Raw genomic sequence first — 18,978 nt, 5'->3', positions numbered from 1 at the left:
ATGACTGACTTCCGTGCATGCTAAGGTTCATATAAGTCCTTGTTGCTGTTGCTGTACCGGGAAGGAAACAAACCAGAGGCTGGCTTTCTGTTTCATAAGCCAAGAATGGAAGCCAAGGTTGGTTCTTGGCTTGGCCATTGTCGTTTGGGGAAAACAAATCATGAGTGTTGGTTTGCATGCAACACAAAGGCCTGCCTCAGGTTTCTTTCCTCCCTCATGGTGGCAGCAACAGGAGCGTGAGGAGAACGACTGGAAACTTCTGAGCAATATAATGTGCACACGTTACGGCTGAAAAGATTCTTTTGCGCTAATGTTTTATACACAAAAACAGTCTAAATGGGCTGAAACAGCTTGGGAGAGACGATGACTCCATCATCCATTGTAGAATAGAACCTTGCTGAAGTGTGCTCAGTGCTAGAGTAAAAAAAAGCCAAGTTTGGTATTAATCAATAGACTATCCCTTTCCCTGGAAATATCACCAGGCAAAATAGCAACTTAAATAATTAACAGATGTTGGCACATCTGCCTTCAAACCAGCTGGTGCTTTTTGGTGTACACAAATGGCTGTATGGAGACAAGGCAAGAGATGAAATTAGGTGGTGTGTAATTAATGAGTTTTTCAGTGTTACATCTCGAGATCAGTAAAGTGATTAGCATTAACTTCAGAGTAGACGAAAAGAAACTTTCTAAAACTTGTAAAAAAGTTCATTGTCATTTGTTAGCCCCTGACAAAGATATTTAAAATAAATATATAAAAGAGAGTGACACGTTGGCTCAAACTTCTCCAATGTCTGTTGGCTGGGGCTGATGGGAGTTGTAGTGCAAAACATCTGGAGGGTACCAGTTGGAGATGACTGCAATAGCCATGATGGCTAAAAATAAAAGCAGTGAGTAGAGACTTGAGCATTTGGTTATCTTTGTGATGACCTGCTTGAGTGTTTTCCATGTGTAATCTATCAATATGGTAACTCCAGTGGCGTAGCGTGGGTTGTCAGCACCCGGGGCAAGGCAAGTAATTTGCGCCCCCTAACCCGTGGATTTGCGCCCCCTAACCCGAACCCCCAGATGTTGTGCCCGGCACCCCCTGCACCCCCACGCTACACCACTGGGTAACTCATCTGAAAAAGTGAATTGCTTTTGCAATCTTCAAGCAAGATGTGACCTCAGCAAATAGTGAATACTGTTACGAGTTCATGAAGTGCAAGACACCCCAAATTCCTGGGTCCAGTAAGTGTTAGAATTCATTAAGGTGGGGGGAATTAAACTGCCAAACACAACCCCTGGGTTAAGATCATGTTAACAAGCCAAGCCAGGCTGGTGATTGCTAGTAGTTTGGGTCATTAGTTTTACCCCCCTCTGCCTTAGAACATCTACAGGGTTCAGAGGAACTTGCATTGAGGAAATGACAGGCAGCTTAAAAATGTAATTTCTTATCATTTCTGCATTCACTCCAAAACCATTCTACACTTCACACGCAGCAGAACCGGTAACCACTTCGGATTGCAGTTGGTGTGCAGTTATCATTTCCGAATGCTTCCTCCACAGAAACATGCAGGAGTCAGACATCCTTGCAACTTTGGAAGGGGCCAGTCAGGGCTTGAGGATGGGGCTGTGATATTTTGGATGTGGCAGTGTCCGGTACCTGTCAGTTGTAGTGTAGGCTTCATCAAGAAATCATCTGTCCTTACCCGGTCCTGAGTGTCATCACTGTCCATATATCAGAAATAGGGCTGGTGCTTTCCTTATGCCATTTGGATCAGGAAGACCCCATTCAGTATTGCTGCAGCCCTATTTCTGTGAACATATTGAGCATAGCGGCTTGGAAAATTCAAACACACCCTCCTCCCCCCCGCGCTTTCTGTAGCGCACTAGTGTGCCTCAGTGGAAAAAGCTTAGCAACACTCCAAGGAATAAAGCAGGCTGAGCAAAAACATACACAGGCACTTAGCACATAGAATTCAAATAATTTTATTTTCATTTACATAAATGTTAAAAAAAACCAACTGACTTAGTTAAGAGAACAATATTGCTGACCTACTGTGCAAAAGAGCCAGATCGGTTTTACACCTCTTGTGGCAGACAATACCCAGAATTTGCTGGGACACAGAGACTCTGCCTACCAACTATGCCTATCCAGTAGACTCAAAACACTACACTGAAACCCTTTCCCCCCCTTTTACCTGCCTTCAACCCATCTTAGATATATCCTTCTCATTACCCCATCCTTTTGGATCTTCGTAATAAATGCTTCTTTTATAACTTCTAGAAATAGCTTGTCCATTACTTCTATCAGCAGAGAGAAGCAAGTAATGTTGGGGCACAGCTGTGCATTCCACTGATATAAGGTGTGCCTGTTAATGGTGGATATTCAATATGCCCACTCACCCCTCACTGAGGCAGTTTCCTCACCTCCCTCAAAAGGAAAAACAGAGAAAGCCACTACTGAACCAAGACCTGTGCACACAACTAACAACACTGGTGACTTCATGCTGATTCAGTAGCATGCTGCAACATTGCTCACTTCCCTCTGACAGAAGAGACAGCCATTTTCTTTCAAATGAGTTGACTCTTTTATTTGCCACAAGTAGAGATTCACAGGCAAGGTTCTCTTATTTCCTAAACCGACTGGGCTTTATCTCAACACCCCCAAAATGTAGATATACTTAAACTTTTTGGCAACTATGGGGATTTACAAGTACAAAGGAAAAGCTCATTCACCTACCTAGGAGCTAGACTGTCACAGATTCCCAAGGGAATTTTAGTATTCCCAGACGAAAGAGATTCTCTTGGAAAATATGCCTATTACTGAAGAACAACAGTGCAAGAAATTGTATTAAACTGCATTCACATCAAGAGGAAAAGCAAACACCAATTTTCACTCTGATTTTTTTAAATAAAAAAATCTAGCCTGTACTCCAGTTCAATATAGTTTTGCCATGTGCTATTACCTGCTGATTCAGCTTTAACATGCAGTGTACACAACTGGTAGACTTAATTCTTTTAAAGAGGCTAAGATGGTTTCATAATATGCAGTGCAATGTTAAGTTAGGGAATACTATGCCATACGCATGGCATTATCAGACAAGCAACAGTTTTATTAATGCACTACTTATGGAATGGTTTTATAACAATTCTTGACAGAAGTCCTTCATTAATATTTCCAATGGCAAATGAAGTACTAAAAATGTAGTTTAAAGGGACTATTTTTATAATTAACAAAATGCTTTAAAGTCATGTCTCATGTGACGCAGTTCAAAAGAGCTCAGATTTTTCACCTAGAAATGTCACCCCGAGGGAAAAAAAATATTCAGTTTCTTTTCATGAGTTGTATAAAACAGTTTTAGAAAATGAGCATTATATGCAAATGTACTGAAAACAAACAGCTTTATAAAACATTCCTAGAAATGTATCAAGCTTCAAAGAAAAGATGATTTATAAACATCTGAATCATGATATCTAATCATCATCAGAATCTGAATCATATTTCTTTCCTCTGATTGTTTTCTTATCCAACTTTGTGAAAGTGGTCCCAAACTTCTTTTGGCTCTGGAAAGGGGGGTCCATCAAGTTGCCACTAAAAGGGGGAAAAAGTTATTTCAATACTGTATGTGAATCGATATTTTTAAAAAACACCACCAAGGCAACACCTGCATTTTATAGTATAAGTCTTGCAAAACGCAATGCCAGATTCTGTTATCTTGCGAGTACAACTGCTTGAAGCAGAGTAGTTCTCTCACTGTTACAGCAGAGGGGACACATATTCTGCTTCCTGAATCTTTCACTAGTACATAATTACAAAAAAGAGCCGGGACTTAGCTCATTCTTTGTGAATTAAAGGTGTAACCTACCAAGTGTATTACATGTTCAGAAATACCTTCCACAATTTCTTGCTGCTTCACAGTTAAAGGAAGGCAGCAACACCAGTTCATTATTTTAAACAATCCCTTAAAAATTATCAGTGTACAGAGAAAAAACCTTTCCCCAACAATATAACGATCAATACTCAGTGTTTAGAATTATTTTGTTGCCTTGCCAGAAAGATTCCCTTCTTGATTTTCCATGCTTTAAGTACCTTTAATATTGCACCAGCTACATTAAGAAACAAAAAAGGAGATAATTTCATTTACCTGTAGTTGATTATATCTGCACAACCTAATCGCCACTCTAAGGTCTCTGTGGTGAAGTCATCTGTATTACCAAGATCAGTAAAACCAACCACGTAATCCTGTGTTTTGCCATCTTTTACAAGTGCTAGTGTGGGAATTACTTTGATGCGAAGTCTCTCACACAGGAACGGAGCTTTTTCAGCATTTAATTTGATAAACCTGGTCTCAATGTGCTTTTTTGCAAGTACTGTTAGATGCTTATCGAATATCAGGCATCTGTGGAACAGAAAATAAAACAAAGTGCTTTACAGTGATGAAATGTAGAAATCGCAAATGAGTACGGCAATTTATTATAACAACATACGTATTTGACCTGTCAGTAAGTTTGTTATTACAATGGTCATAATGTTAGCATATAAGTTATTAAATGTTTAACTCAAAAGGTAGATTTACCAAGTTTCCCATTCCCTTTGCCCTTGATACTAGGGAGTGGATGTAAAAATATAAAGCAGTGGATCTGAAGGACAATGCTGTCTCTAAAGACTTTAGCAGCCATATCGAGGCTATAATCAATATTTCAAGTATTAATCTGCACAGCCAACTATACTCAAGATACAACAAATAATCATGGAATTTTCTAAACAAATCTTCTGCTATTTGTTTGACAGTCAACCTATTTTGGTAAGTATTTGTGTACTAAGGAGTTTAGTATACCTGAAACTTGTATCTTTGTAAAAATGGCAGACGACTTTATTGCTCCTTTTCACTTGTTCAAAAAAATCTCTCTCACTGGGGATTTCCACATATTCCCCATGCCCATTTGAAAGCCATTCCTGTTTATAAGAATATAACATGTTAGACATTTGAAGTTAAGTATTTTTGTGTTGTCATAAGAGGTAAAGCATCCCCTGAAATGTTATGTAGCATCAGGAATATTCATAATTCCACCAGTTATTCTGTAATTACAAATGCCAACAAATCTGAAAAATTCAGTTTTATGGCCAAAGACAGTTTCTAGCCCTACTGACATATAGTACCTGCTCATGCAAGGTAAATGGGTGCAAATATTAGAAAACTTTAAACATCAGCTTCTTTGTCAATTCCTAACCTTATATATTTTTAAATATATCAGGTGGTGACGTTAACATTTATAATTGTCCAGCAGCATATCCAGTGTCACACCAATGGATGTGATGCAAGTTTCAACAAGCTGTGTAACATAGTGACAAACACACATATCCATCCAGTGAATATTTACTTAGATGCAATTTCTAGGGAGTTCAATGGAGCTTCTTCCAAAATAAGTATATACATAGGATTACAACTAAGGCAATCCTATTCATATTTAGTTATTCCACTGAACTCACGTTAAAGACTTCAGATAGATTAAATATGCAAAGAGTGGTAAGGCTACAATCCAATGAACATCTACTGCAGAATGAATCCCACTGATTTCAGCAGGATTATTAATTAATTAATTAAATTTCCATTTATCCGAGGCTCTCAGGACAGTTTCCCATATAAAAAACAAAAATAAAGAACACAATATTTATAACATTTAATTCTTCTGGAGTGGAGTATGAGTGGGATTGGACTGCATGAGTGTGAGCTACTTCAAATCTCACTTTGCAGCTTTAGGCAAGCTAGTATTCTATCATCTTCATTCTCATCTGCAGCAGGGAAATAGTGGTGTATCTTATAGGGCTGTTGCCAAGATAGTGAATTTGATACAGATATTAAAACAACAACTAATATTAAACAGTTAACACCCCTACAAGAAACTTACCTGTTTCTGTTGCTGGGCTTTCTTCAAGCCTTCAAGCCTTCTTTGCTTTAGGATTTCTAATTCATCATCATCCACATTGTCTAGTTTTTTAATCTCAGCATCAAGTTGTTCTTCTACAATCTTTGTTGTCTGAAGCAATTGAGCTTCCAGAGCTTTTGAAAACATTTCAGACGACATTTTCCTCCTAAATAAGTGGCACACGCATTAAACCTGTAAAACAGAGTAGATTTTAAATCAGACTCCGATGCAATATGATATCAAAGCTCCACTTTTCATGCATTTATGCCCTAGAGCAACACCACCTCCAGATTGTCCTTTTATATCCAGAGATAACCACATCCCTGATTCTCTTCATTCCACAAGGTTTATGTTATGTCCACAATATCAGCACCATCCTTTGAGACCAAGTATTTCAGTTCACCTATCTCAGCTTGGAGACTCCAGGAATTAGCATTTAAACACTTGTATACAGTCTCTTCTAGCATCTTTGGCAGTTTTGTCTTGACCCACTCTGCAGAAGAGGGATGAAGATACAGGACAGTACTGTACAGCCTATTCTGCTTTCCTCCTTTTAACCCATTTCTGGGTTGTTTTCCCCATTTGTAGTTCTTCCGTTGAAAGTGACAGATGGGCTCACAAAATGTTTGTATCCTTATGTGCTCCATAAAACTATGTCCGTATTAGTAATATGCAAAGTTGAAAGCAAACCAATTGAACTTTGATGCTACTTTGCTTTGAAATGGGCATAATATATTGCTGACTAATAAGACTTGCTACATTTCACTGTAGAAACCTCGACTTTATTAGCCATTACAGAAATGCATTGTCTCTAGGCACCTGCCCATTTTGCAGCAGCTAGTTTTATTTTACTGCTTTGAAAAATTTTTACCCCACTCCTCAGCTAATCAGGGATCCAGAGCTACTTACATAAGATCAACAATGAAGTCTGCTTAATACATAGGAGCCAACTCCTAGGGTCAGAGGCCCGTTCAGCCCCCCAATATTTGTGGGGACAACCCCCCCAAGTTTATGGGCATTGCCATTCAAATGGTGTGTGTGCCATGCCATGTGATCAACTATGTGGGGTGGGGCTTACTCTCTCCCCTCCCCAATATTTCATCCAAGTTGGCACCCCCTGGCTCAAAACCAGTTTACAGAGAGTGCACTGCAGCCAGGGCAAAGGCCAAGAAGGATGTTGACAAGCTGGAACATGTGCAGAGGAGGGCAACCAAGATGATCAAAGGTCTGGAAACTAAGCCTTATGAGGAGCGCTTGAAGGAGCTGGGTATGTTTAGCCTGGAAAAGAGACTGAGAGGAGATATGATAGCCATCTTCAAATATCTTAAGAGCTGTCACATGGAGGAGACAGCATGGTAGTTTTCTCCTGCTCTGGAGGGTAGGACTTGAACCAATGGCTTCAAGTTGCAAGAAAGGAGATTCCGACTAAAGATCGGGGGGGGGGGGACGACGACTTTCTAAGGTAAGAGCTGTTCAGCAGTGGAACAGACTCCCACGAGAGGTGGCAGCAGACTCGCCTTCCTTGGGAGGTTTTTTAAGGCGGTGGGTGGGTGGCCATCTGTCATGGATCCTTTAGCTGAAATTCCTGCGTTGCAAGGGGATTGGACTAGATGGCCCTTGGGGTCCCTTCCAAGATTCTATGACCCCCTGCTGCTTTCCCTAACACAGAAAGGCAGCCACGGGACGGGCAGGGCCAGCTGAATCCTTTTGTCATGAGAAATCCTTCGAAGGCGTGGGGAGGCCCCAGCAACTCAGAAAGATAGGCCCACCCAGAATAGCAGAGGCCTGCTCAGGGGGGGCTGCACAGATCTCACTACCAGTGCGGGACTTGGAAGGAACGCAACCGCCGCACCCACACGTACTGCGCGTGTAAACACAAACGGGTCTTTACTGTCCCGCTCTTATACTCACTGCGGAAGCCTGAGGCAAATTAGCGCCCGAAAAACACCCTCCCAGGCCTCTCCACGGACTCCGCTACCGGCCGGCCGCGTACGCCTGCGTCTTAAGGGAGTGTGAGGCACCCGGAAACTCTATTGTTGACGCAAGCATTAATCGTCAGAGTCCGCGGCCGTTGTTACGCATGCGCAGCACGTCACCACTTGAAGCACGTTCACTCAGTGGCTTTTCAGATTGTTTTTAAAATTGGGATCAGTCGCTATGGTAACGCTCGGAGACAGTTGTTTTTGTCGAGGGGAGGCCACACCGGCTGTTACTGCCCCACGAAGCAACGGTTTCTGGACTGAGGGGGAACTACTTGGGCCAGAATTTCAAGGCGCCGCGGAAACTGCTGCCGGTATAGTCGCAGCAGTGCCGTGAGCGCCACAAACTACAAGGCCCAGAATGCCTTGCGCTTCCGGCTGGGCTCTGGAAAGGCGTGGCTTTCTTAAGTGCAGAACGGAATGGAATGGCAAGAAAGCTGATGAATCATCCGTGGGTCTGATTTCTGAGTAAACGCGGTAGCGAGTGGGTTGTTACCAGTGCAATCCCCGCGCAGGTCTATTCAGAAATCTAGTAAATAAAATAAGCCTTAACTGAGTTGGAAGGGGCTGCTGATGCCGAGGCAGGCTATGCTGCGGTCGCTTTATTGGTCCATTGTTTAAACCTATCAGAAGTTATAAGCTGCAGCCCAGTTTATCTGGTTATAAACCCCCGTTTCACTCAGCTCAGAGGCACTTGCTTCCGAGTTAATATAGCCTCGGGCAGTCATTAAAAAAACCAACCTGCATACATGATAACATTATATAATAAATATATAGCGATTTCTGTGAGTGTCTGCTGTTTCCTGTTCGGGTTTTTTATTTTAAAGTTAGCTGCAGCATGAGAAATGAATTAAAAATGAGACCATGCAAACAATATAGAAAGGCACAAAGGCTGCGGAACTTAATTCGTTTTAAAATACTATTTCGAACGTGTCCAGTGATAGGAGCTGAATGTCACCCCCATCCCTTTTACACGCATCTTTCCTCCTCTCATCACTTCATGGACTATGCATCTGAGGACTAAGCTTTGCTATATTCACATGGAAGCGGCTTTCTATACGTCTGCGGAAAAAACAAATTCGGATTTCAATTCCTGCTTCTTCGGTACGGAAAGACACAGTTCTCAGCTGGTTTTAAGGATCAGAGGGTCCCAGATGGAAGAAACCATGGTCTGACTCCTACCGATGTATTCGAACACGTTCCTGTTAGTTCCACAATTTCACATTGCCTGCTGTTCAAAATTCGTATTCTTTACGTGTAGCTCGCCTCTCGCTTTCTTTCTGGGACTTCAGGCAGCGTCTACAGAGTTCCAAGGTGTCTCTCACCCACGCACCCCGGGGCTCAGTAGAGCACGAGACTACATCGTGGATTCGAACCCCACGTCGGGCAAAAGATTCCTTCATTGCAGGGGATGGGACTAGATAACCCTCCCGGTTCCTTCCATCTCTACAGCTCTATGACCCAAAGCGGCATAGCTGCGTCCACGCACTGAGATGCGTATTATTTATTTCACTTAAATAAAAGACGCTTTCCCCGCTGCAGTCCCCCCTCCGACCAGAGGAGGCGCCTGCAACCGGGGGCCCCCTCCCTCACTTCCTGGCACACGTTCTTTTACGCTTCCGCGGCGCGCCGGGACGGAGGACGAACGGCGCCTGCGCGCGTCAGCGGCTGCCTGCTCCGTGGTGTCGTATTGGCCTCCCTCTCACCATATGTGCCCGGGCGCGTGTGGATGTGGCTGGCTGGGCCCTGCGCAAGGAAAAGGCGCCTGAGAGGCAGTTGCGAGCGCAGCCATGGGGAAGAAGCAGAAAAGCAAGAGCGAGGAGAGGTAGGCCGGCGGGGTTCATGGCCGAGGGAGGAGGGACATGGGGAGGTCGCGGGGTTCCTCGCTCTTATTCCCGGCGGCTGAGGGAGTCACGCTTCCCTGAGGGGACGTTTCCCCTCATTCCTCGGCGGGGTCCAGGGGAGCTCGTGGTTCTTCCAGGGCCTCCGCCACTCGCCCCTTTCCCTTTCCTTGGAGGGCCGTGGTGGCTTGAGAGGGCCGGTGTCGCCCAGCGCTCTCGGGCGGGGGAACCTCCTCTCCGGCGGGCCCCCTTTGGGGACTCCAGCCCCTACCTGCGCTGTCAGTCGCTAACTCGAGGCTTATGAGCAGTCGCTATTTCCCGCAGTTATTTCGAGGTGCGCTCCCGTCTCCTGTTTTTCCCCTGCCGTAAAAATTCCCTTTTCTCGGGCAAGTTGCTTAATTAAACGCTACTCGACCCACCTCTGCTGCAAAGCCGGCGGAGAGGCCCAAGGTTTGCAAATGGAGGCTTGACTCAGCTGCGCAGCCATCCGGAAAATCTGGCGCAGTGAGTGTGTTGGGCTCGCAGCTCCCGCAATTTCTTCTGGTGTGTCCGCGTTGTGTTGGTGTCGGAGGTAATCGTGGCAGAGGAACCTCGACAGTGTTCTTTTTTTTTTTTTTTGCAGTGACCCAGGTGTTAATAGTTTTGTTGAGGAAGGCTCTTGTCCAAAAACGCCATTCCCGAATGGAGGAGCTTTGCGATACGCCAGTGTTAGGGGACAGGATCTTCTTGCAAGTTTAAAGTACCCTAATTGAGGAAGCCCGTTGGTCAGATAAAGCTTTTATTCCCTTGGTTACAAATTTGTGGCTTTAGTTTTGAACCTGCTAGGTTTTTCAGACGGGTGACCAAGGCAAATGTCCAGTCAATATATTGCATTGTGAAAGAAAAAATTGGGACAGGTTTGCATGGTGTGTATGGGAGTGTGATGGGAGAAGTTGAGAGAATGGGCGGGGCAGCTAAAATTTGAAGGTAGGAAGATATGAAGTGCTTAATGTGCAAAAACAGACTGTAATGGAACAGCTTTTAAAAATAACTTAGGGGTAACTGGTTTCTGCTCAGCCAATTTGATGCTTCATCCTGAGCAGTGTATACAATTATCAATCAATCAATCAATCACACTATAGATTCTGAAGTATAGAAGGAAATTGGATGGAAATGACATTAGGAAGAAAATGAAATGTGTGCAGTTTTTGCTTTTTTGTTGTACCTAAGCCTTTGCTCAGTGCTTGAAGAACATGAAACAATTATATGTATAATTTAGCATATGAAACTTTGCTGTTCAGTATGTTTTTGAAATAAAGTTCAAATGCCTAGTTTTTATGTAAACAGTAACCACAAATATACCAAATTGATGGAGAATACAGGATGATGGCTACATTGCCTCCAATATTGGAGGTAGTATGATCTGAATACCATCAGTTGGGGAGCATGAGTGGAAGATGGCTAGTGTGCTTATGGGCTGCTTGTGGACTTTCCATAGGTGGAGGAACTGGGGAGAGCAGGGGGTGGGAGGGAATCACCAGTGCTTCTGAATTGAATTTTATCAGGCCATAATTTCTTTGAGGTACCTTCCCTTCTCCATTAGTCATTCTGTTTTTATCCACTATGGTTTTATGCCTTGAGCTGTAGGCTGTAAGATCCAAAAGGGTATGGAAGACAAAAGAGGGGTGTAGTCGAGCACTCAGTTAATTTTCTTTATTTAAGGCCATATACTCTTATACTCCCTCCATGATAAATATAAATAAATATAAATAAATAAAACAAGAGGATCAGAAATAAGAAAACACATTTGATCTGAACATCTTTGTTTATGCTACACTATCGATAAGAATTCACATTGAAACATCCTTCTATATTGCAATGCAGATCAGATCATCAGAAGCCATTAGAATAAAAAGTAGATAAACTTGCTAATTATTATTTTTTTAAAAAATACTTTGTATAGTGTTTTTGTGGGTACATCTGGATCCATTGCTGTCACTTGAGGCTCAGGTGGCTTCAGTAGTGCAGAGTATCTTCCATCAGCTTCAGCTGTGCCCCTATCTGGACAAGGATAACCTAACTTCTGTCATCTATGCTCTGGTAACCTCTAGGTTAGATTACTGCAATGTGTTATACATAGGGCTACTTGTGAAGATGGTTTGGAAACTCCAGCTGCAGCAGAATTGGTGGCCAGGCTGCCAACAAGGGCAAGATGGTTTGAGCATATTACACGGATCTTGACCCAACTGCACTGGCTGCCAGTTCATTTCCAGGCCCAATTCAAAGTGCTGTTTTTGACCTATAAAGCCTTAAATGGTTCAGGACCGCAAAAACTCAAGGACTGCCAGGGTGGATTTGATTTAAATCAAATCAATTAAAATCACTTGTCAGTAAGACTTGATTTAAATCATATTTTTTTTACAGAAAGACTCATTCTTGCTGGTATAATTTAATATTTACAACTGGGAAGAAGGTCCTGGAACCAGTGAACTCTTATTAGTTGACTGGCAAGTACTTCAAGGTCTCGCAAAGGACTTACACATTCCAGTTACTATTTCCACCCCCACCTCTTTGGGTGGTGTAGTGGTTAAGAGCGGTGGACTCGTAATCTGGTGAACCGGGTTCGCGTCTCCTCTCCTCCACATGCAGCTGCTGGGTGACCTTGGGCTAGTCACACTTCTCTGAAGTCTCTCAGCCCCACTCACCTCATAGAGTGTTTGTTGTGGGGGAGGAAGGGAAAGGAGAATGTTAGCCGCTTTGAGACTCCTTTGGGTAGTGATAAAGCGGGATATCAAATCCAAACTACTACTACTACTACTACTACTACTCTTCTACTTCTTCTTCTTCTTCTTCTTCTTCTTCTTCTTCTTCTTCTTCTTCTTCTTCTATATTCAGGTGCCTATTCTGTACAGTTAAGTCTTAGTGCAGTTGTTGGAACGCAGTGGGATTGGGAAGAGGTTGCCAGCCCTGAAATGCCTTCAGCACTTGCCTCAAGTCTGAGTTGCATGGACATGCAAATGACATGCACAATTATTACACAAAGATCCCAAGACTTGTGGAATATTCTGCTCACAAGGTCGCACTTCCATTTTCACTTCTTCACACTTAGCTACTTGTGCAGATCTATTCAACTCCAAACAATCTATTCATTTAACCTCCTGAAATTTAGCATTTAAGAGGCAAGGGGTTGATTCTGTGTATATAAATTTGCAAAGAAACAATGGAATTAAGTTCTTTTCCTCAACTCTGTATGTTTATTTTATAAAAAATTTCCTGTGAAGAAAATGCATGTTACCTGCAGACACAAATTCACACTTTTGAGAACTGCAAAAACAAGCATCTGTGATAATATCTTCTTGTTAGAAAAACTGCCCCAAATAATCTTACAGAAACCTCTGGAAGAGCATGACATTGTGAATGGATTAATGGAATTCATTTACCAAAAAATTTAAACATTGCATATAAATCCTCGTGCTACATAATTAAAAAAAAAATGCTTATTTACTGATGAATAGCCTTTGGACTATAATGTAACTTAAATAGAAAACTATTTTTAGAAAGATATTTCCTCCAAAAGCATTTTTTTTTAAAAAAAATCCAATTTAAAAAAAAAATCTGATCTAAATAAAAAAAAATCCAATTTCTGTAAAAAAGATTGATTTTTATCCACCCTGAGGACTGCCTTTCCCCATATGAACCAATACAGACCCTGCAATCATCATCTGGGGCCTTTTCTGCAGTGGCTCACTGTTTGTGGAATGCTCCTCTCTCCAAGGAGGCTCACTTGGCACTTTCATTACCTATCATTAGGTGCCAAGCAAAAGTGATTCTCTATAACCAGGCCTTTGGTTGATTAACATTTTATGGCCTTTTAAATATTTTTGGCAGGATATTGCTTTGTTTTTGTTTTATTATGTATTATGTGTTTTCATTTTGTATTTTTATGTTGTGAACCACCCTGTGATCTTTGGATGAAAGGCAGTATACAAAGAATAATAAATAATAATAATGTGTTAGCCACTGTTTGGATATAATAATAATAATAATAATAATAATAATAATAATAATAATAATAATTTATTTTTTATACCCCGCCCATCTGGCTGGGTTTTCCCAGCCACTCTGGGTGGCTCCCAACAGAATATTAAAAACACGACAAAACATGTTGATTTAGTGGCAAATAGTGTTCTGGTTGTTCCCACAATCTCTTTCTGTTGCATTTGCTGAGACAGTTTTCAGTTTTTGCAATATGTGGATAAAGATGGGGTCACATTAACGATGCTGGGAAGAAACAACTGACACAATAGAAGTTGTGCAGGTGTTGAATGTCTCATTTTGATATGGAGTGGGCCTTGCCGCTTCGAAGGAGATGCCAGTGTGGCCATTCCTAGAAAAACAAACCCAACTGATTTAACTGTCTGCCAGTCAGTTTCTAGTGCAGCCAAGGTGCTCCATTTAAAGCATGGTAGTTTTTGTTCTAGTTAACCCATAACTCTTTTTCTCCTGACTGTGCCCATCATCTGCTCTGGCTTTGCCCATTGTCAATATTCAGCTCTCAGCAGATTATCCTCCAAGGAATCTAGCCCACGAGAGAAAAAAGGTTGCCTAATTCTTCTCTAATGACTTCCTGATAAGTCTACTGCAGTGCTAAGTATATGAATGTGCCAGAATGTTGTGGCAACAATAGTTCGGTATATGCTGCATAATACTTTGGTATTGCAACAACTGCATTGGTCTGATGGGTGACTACAAGAGACAGAGCCTTCTTTGACTCAGTGGAGCCTAACCTTCACTTCCTCTAGGAACTTGCTTCCTAGAGAGACTTGCCTGGTTTCTCTTAAGTTTAAGGAGACAGGTCATGATAGTAGAGCCTTTGACACAACAATAACTGGTTTTGATTTCACCTTATTTTGTGTTTGCTGTTGTACTATTTTTAATTTTGTTCTTGTTGCTTTGTTGAGCCCTGAGCTGCTTTGTGTTTTATATAGTTATATAGATATAGATATAGGCGATACACACGTTTCAAATAAATCAGTGGTGTAGTAACTGCAGACAAAACCAGTAAGCCTGAACCAGTATATGGTACTGTCATGTAAACAGTACATACCCCCTTTAAATTATTAACATAATTTAAGTCCTAATCTACGGTTTATAATTTGTTCACATAGCCAGTTTTCTGGCATCCATCAAGAGCAACAGTCAGGTCTGTGTAGATTCTAGGAAACTGAAGATACAAATCGAAAAGCTTTTCATTCTTTTATCTGTTAGCAATCTTCTTACATGTATTTCCAGTCATGGACTATTTTCTTTTACGTGATATAGAAAATGGAGGATGCTGAGTAGGCAGTGAGTTAGAGATTGTGTTGCAACAAGTTACTAAGGCCTTTGTGCTTACCCAGTCAGCTTGATGGATTCTTGGAGCTTTGAGTTACTGTGCAGCTTTTGAAATTACTCCAGCACCAAGTACAACGTTTTCCTATTTTTTCTTCCATTCTAGACCTTAGAAAAGGGGGTGGGGTAGACAAAACTTGTCCATTGCATAGGCCTTCTCTGAAATGTCCTAGTTCAGTTGGTTAAGAGCATGGTGCTGATAACGCCTAGGTTGTGGGTTTGATCCCTGCTTATTCCCATGTTGGGAATGTAATACTATGTTTGTGGAATTCTGTTTGGATTTTTCTTTTAAAAACAACACATACCTGGCATCCAATTTAAACAGGGTCTTTTATTTGCCGAACACAATTGAGTTAAAGTATAACTCTGCCATTGGCTGCTGTGTAATAAACCAACACAAAGTGTTAGTTATTACATGATGTTGCATCAGAACAGGAATTTACCCATAAATATGACTCTTCCCACTTTCTCTGACTCTTACAAAAGATAGAACAGTAAAAATAGTTGTATGCCCAACTTGGAACAACTCTTTCTACTTTGGAAGCTATTTTCCTAACCTCACATTGTTCCATGGACAAGAAATATAACACACAGGGTCCGAAATTGTTGGAATTGTTATTCCAACATAATTTTTATATTCTTCATGGGAGTCCTGTAGGCAGATAAGGGTCAATATACTTATTTGAACAAACATGATGGAAGTGCTATCAACCACATTATAGTATCTCCTTCATTATTCACTTCTGAAGTGTTAGAATGAACAGAAAGTGACCACTTTCCAGTATCAGTGACCCTATTCCCAGCCAGATGGATGAGGTATAATAAAGAAATTTATTTATTTATTTCTCGAATGCATACAAACAACCGCATCTTCAAGAGTTTGTGGAGAAATGCAGGGTGTAAAAAGACTGAAATGATTTCACAGACTGAACAGCGATATTCAAAAGACACTATATAGTAATCATCTGATAAGCTTGCACCAACTTTTTATGAGAAAATCTCCATACCTTGATGTCTTCCAGCACATTGTCACAGGACTCAGGCCTTATTTGATAACTATAGGGCTCATGTGGAAGCATATTTTCTCCTGGAGCTTTATTTGATTTCTGGAAGGAAATAAGGGCCTTTATCTCATTACAGAAGATTGTTTGCCATTCAGATAGGTTAAATAAATCCTTACACATTGCTGGTACATGTGCCTTTATTGAGGTGCATTTCCAAGTGATGCTCACTGCAGTCTTGGATGGTCGCTCCAAGGTCCTGCATACAGATAGACTGTGTATTAGTGGTCAACGTCTGATTGAAGACATCACTCATTATCTGTTAGCCTGCCCCTTAAATACAGACCCAGGATATCGCTTTCTGAAGCCTTTGTTCACGCAAGCAAGCAGATAACAACCCAGCAGAAATGGTTCAGTTTCTTTTGAGTGACAATAATAGCTTTGTAACACACAGAGTGGCCCTCTGTGTGCTGGCCACAAAAAAGGGAAAAAGGAGTTAGATAAAATCGCTATATATGCTTTGGTCATTGAGGCTTGATCTGAAATCAAGCTGGATTTGAGTTGTTGTCTCTGGCAATTTATCCCTCTTGCATCATGGATACTGGTTTATATTATGGATACTGTCTATGTTATGTGTTATTTTATTGCTACAAGTTTGTCATGGTGGCTAGAACAATAAACTTGTGAACTACTACCACTACCACTACCACTACCACTAGATGTATGCTCTAGTGTGCTGTACATCCTTCTGTTTGTAAAAACAATGATTCAATGTCTAGTTTGCCTAAAGTTGAGGCTTTCTGACTTGTTCTGTCCCCTGCCTGCTGTGCTGGTGGAAGACACTTCTTCAGGCTAAATTCCTCTGAAAGGGCATTCCCAATTTTCTGACTCAATAGCTTACAACAGCATAATATCCTTATAAGTACGAGAGCTAGCAACTCTTCACATTCTGGCTGGATAGAGGAAGGTGTTGTATCTATTTCCTTGCTTTGCTTGAAATAATTCTCATGATGCAGTGTGGTGCTAATCTTCTAATATATTAATGTAAACTTATTTAGATGTGGTATTATGTTTTGAAGGCGTTGAAATTCTTACTGAACAAATAGTTTCATTTTAGAGTGTGGTAGTTTCAGTTAAATTGTATTTTGCTTAAACACCCCTTTTCCTTGCTCATTCTATATTAATAGCTGTTTGATAGTAGTTACTCACTCTGCTGTAATCTCAACAAACAGTACACATTACTACCTAAATCTAGTTGAATATCTTTTTTACAATGCAAGTTTTTGATATTAAAATACTTAACGTTCTCTTAATGTTAAGTATTAATTTGTTTCACTTTTTAGTAAAAGTTGTTGTTTTTTAATTCTAGTGCCAAGGATGACATTGACCTTGATGCACTTGCAGCCGAAATAGAGGGTGCAGGTGCTGCCAAAGAACAAGAGCCTCAGAAGTCTAAGGCCAAGAAGAAAAAGGAAAAGAAGAAACCAGATTTTGAGTAAGTTTGCAAAATCATTGACTGGTAGCTCTAATCCAACAAAGATTGCAGGAGTACAAAAGGAGGCTTCTTACTGTATGCTTATCCTTATCTGAATGAGGAACTGTTTAGACCAGTGGCCCCCAATTGGCTAAGTACTGCAGACCCCTGTTTTTCAAAAGCCATGGACTCCCTACTTTTGAAAACTCTGTGGTAGTTTTTGTTATGTGAATAGTGCCGCCATACCTTCCAATGTGTGCTGGCGCAAAAGTGGGATGCACGTCTTTGGGCTGCAATCCCGTGCAAGTCATGTGACCTGTGCAAAGGCACAGCGCACAAAAATGTGTGTTTTGGAGTGCTGTAATCTTGCGTGAGATGCGTTTCTGGCTGCAACCTTGTGCATTTTGGGGCACCATGTTATCACTTGAGAGCACGCCCTCCCCCCAAACAGGATGTCTTAGACAGTTGACAGGTATGTGCCGAGAACCCCTTGGGTGGGTTAAGCGGATCCCCAATTGGGAACCACTAATGTAGACAAATATGCTTTGCAGATATATATTTCTGAAAAGTTCCCTCCAGGAGCCAAGCCCATGTTGTAATAGTTTGAGTGAGTAGGTGGGGAGAAACACTGTTCTCCCCCTCCCATCGCCATGCTGATTATTGACACTTTCAGTGTTGATGCCCTGCCTCTACTGAGGGAAACACATGTATGGTATCAGGCTACTGATAAATGTATGTATCACACAATTGAGCCACAGCATGGATTTGTCTGTTTGGTAACATGAGGACAAAACTGCCTTACCCACCAACAGCCTTCTGGCAAGTTGGCCCACGCATCTCCTGACATTTGCTTTATGTGAAACGCCTTGGAGTAAGTAGTAAGAAGTATGCAAGAGAAATAACACGCGGCTCAAATACGCACGAGCCTCTACTAGAATATAAAAGACAGAAAGGTGTGGAAATCCAGAAAGCAAGGCAGCAGTACTGTAGTTACTGGGCTCATCCAGTTATTGAACCTAGATTATTTGTAAGTAAGCAATACTTGAAACATGTATAATTGTTCTTATTGTAGCGAAGATGATATTTCGAAGGAGTTGGAAGAGCTGTCTCTGGAGATACAAGGAGGGAAAGCCGAAAGAGAACCAGTTGCAATAAAGGTAATGTCTTGGGGGGGGTGCATTCAAAGTGTTGCACTACAGCTGAAAGCCCCAGCCAAAGCAAATTGTGAATTTTTTTTTGAGGGTGAAGAGAAAGAAGCATTTGGTACTGTCCAGAGAAGAACTTTTGCATTTGGAAAACTGCCTGTCATTGTGCAGGTCTCCTTTCAAAAAAATACATTAACTTCATACAAACATTCCACTAAGGAGCAGATTCTATAAGGGCTGCATTGAGGAGTCATCTAT

At 41.5% G+C, this 18,978-nt stretch overlaps 2 protein-coding genes across 2 annotated transcripts in view; one reads left to right on the top strand and one right to left on the bottom strand.

Annotated features, from left to right (window-relative positions):
- Positions 1-1,952: 1,952 nt before the first annotated feature.
- Positions 1,953-8,214, bottom strand: TXNDC9 (thioredoxin domain containing 9). The gene is made up of 5 exons (XM_081199285.1): positions 7,822-8,214; positions 5,893-6,102; positions 4,821-4,939; positions 4,128-4,382; positions 1,953-3,574 (listed from the first exon to the last, which is right to left on the bottom strand). Exons 2-5 carry the CDS (start codon positions 6,067-6,069, stop codon positions 3,457-3,459), a joined length of 669 nt encoding a protein of 222 aa, XP_081055411.1. The 5' UTR covers positions 6,070-6,102; positions 7,822-8,214; the 3' UTR covers positions 1,953-3,456.
- A 1,320-nt stretch (positions 8,215-9,534) lies between these two features.
- EIF5B (eukaryotic translation initiation factor 5B) overlaps positions 9,535-18,978 on the top strand; it is a 30,366-nt gene continuing 20,922 nt past the window's right edge. The window contains exons 1-3 of the mRNA XM_081199273.1: positions 9,535-9,714; positions 17,471-17,596; positions 18,648-18,732. Coding sequence (XP_081055399.1) covers positions 9,680-9,714; positions 17,471-17,596; positions 18,648-18,732 — 246 coding nt within the window. The 5' untranslated portion in view covers positions 9,535-9,679. The remainder of the gene's footprint in view (positions 9,715-17,470; positions 17,597-18,647; positions 18,733-18,978) is intronic.

This window comes from Podarcis bocagei, assembly GCF_964188305.1.
Source record: "Podarcis bocagei genome assembly, chromosome: 6".
NCBI classification, from domain to species: Eukaryota; Metazoa; Chordata; class Lepidosauria; order Squamata; family Lacertidae; genus Podarcis; species Podarcis bocagei.
Note: the sequence above shows the minus strand (reverse complement) of the source record. Positions and strands in the feature narration are given on the sequence as shown.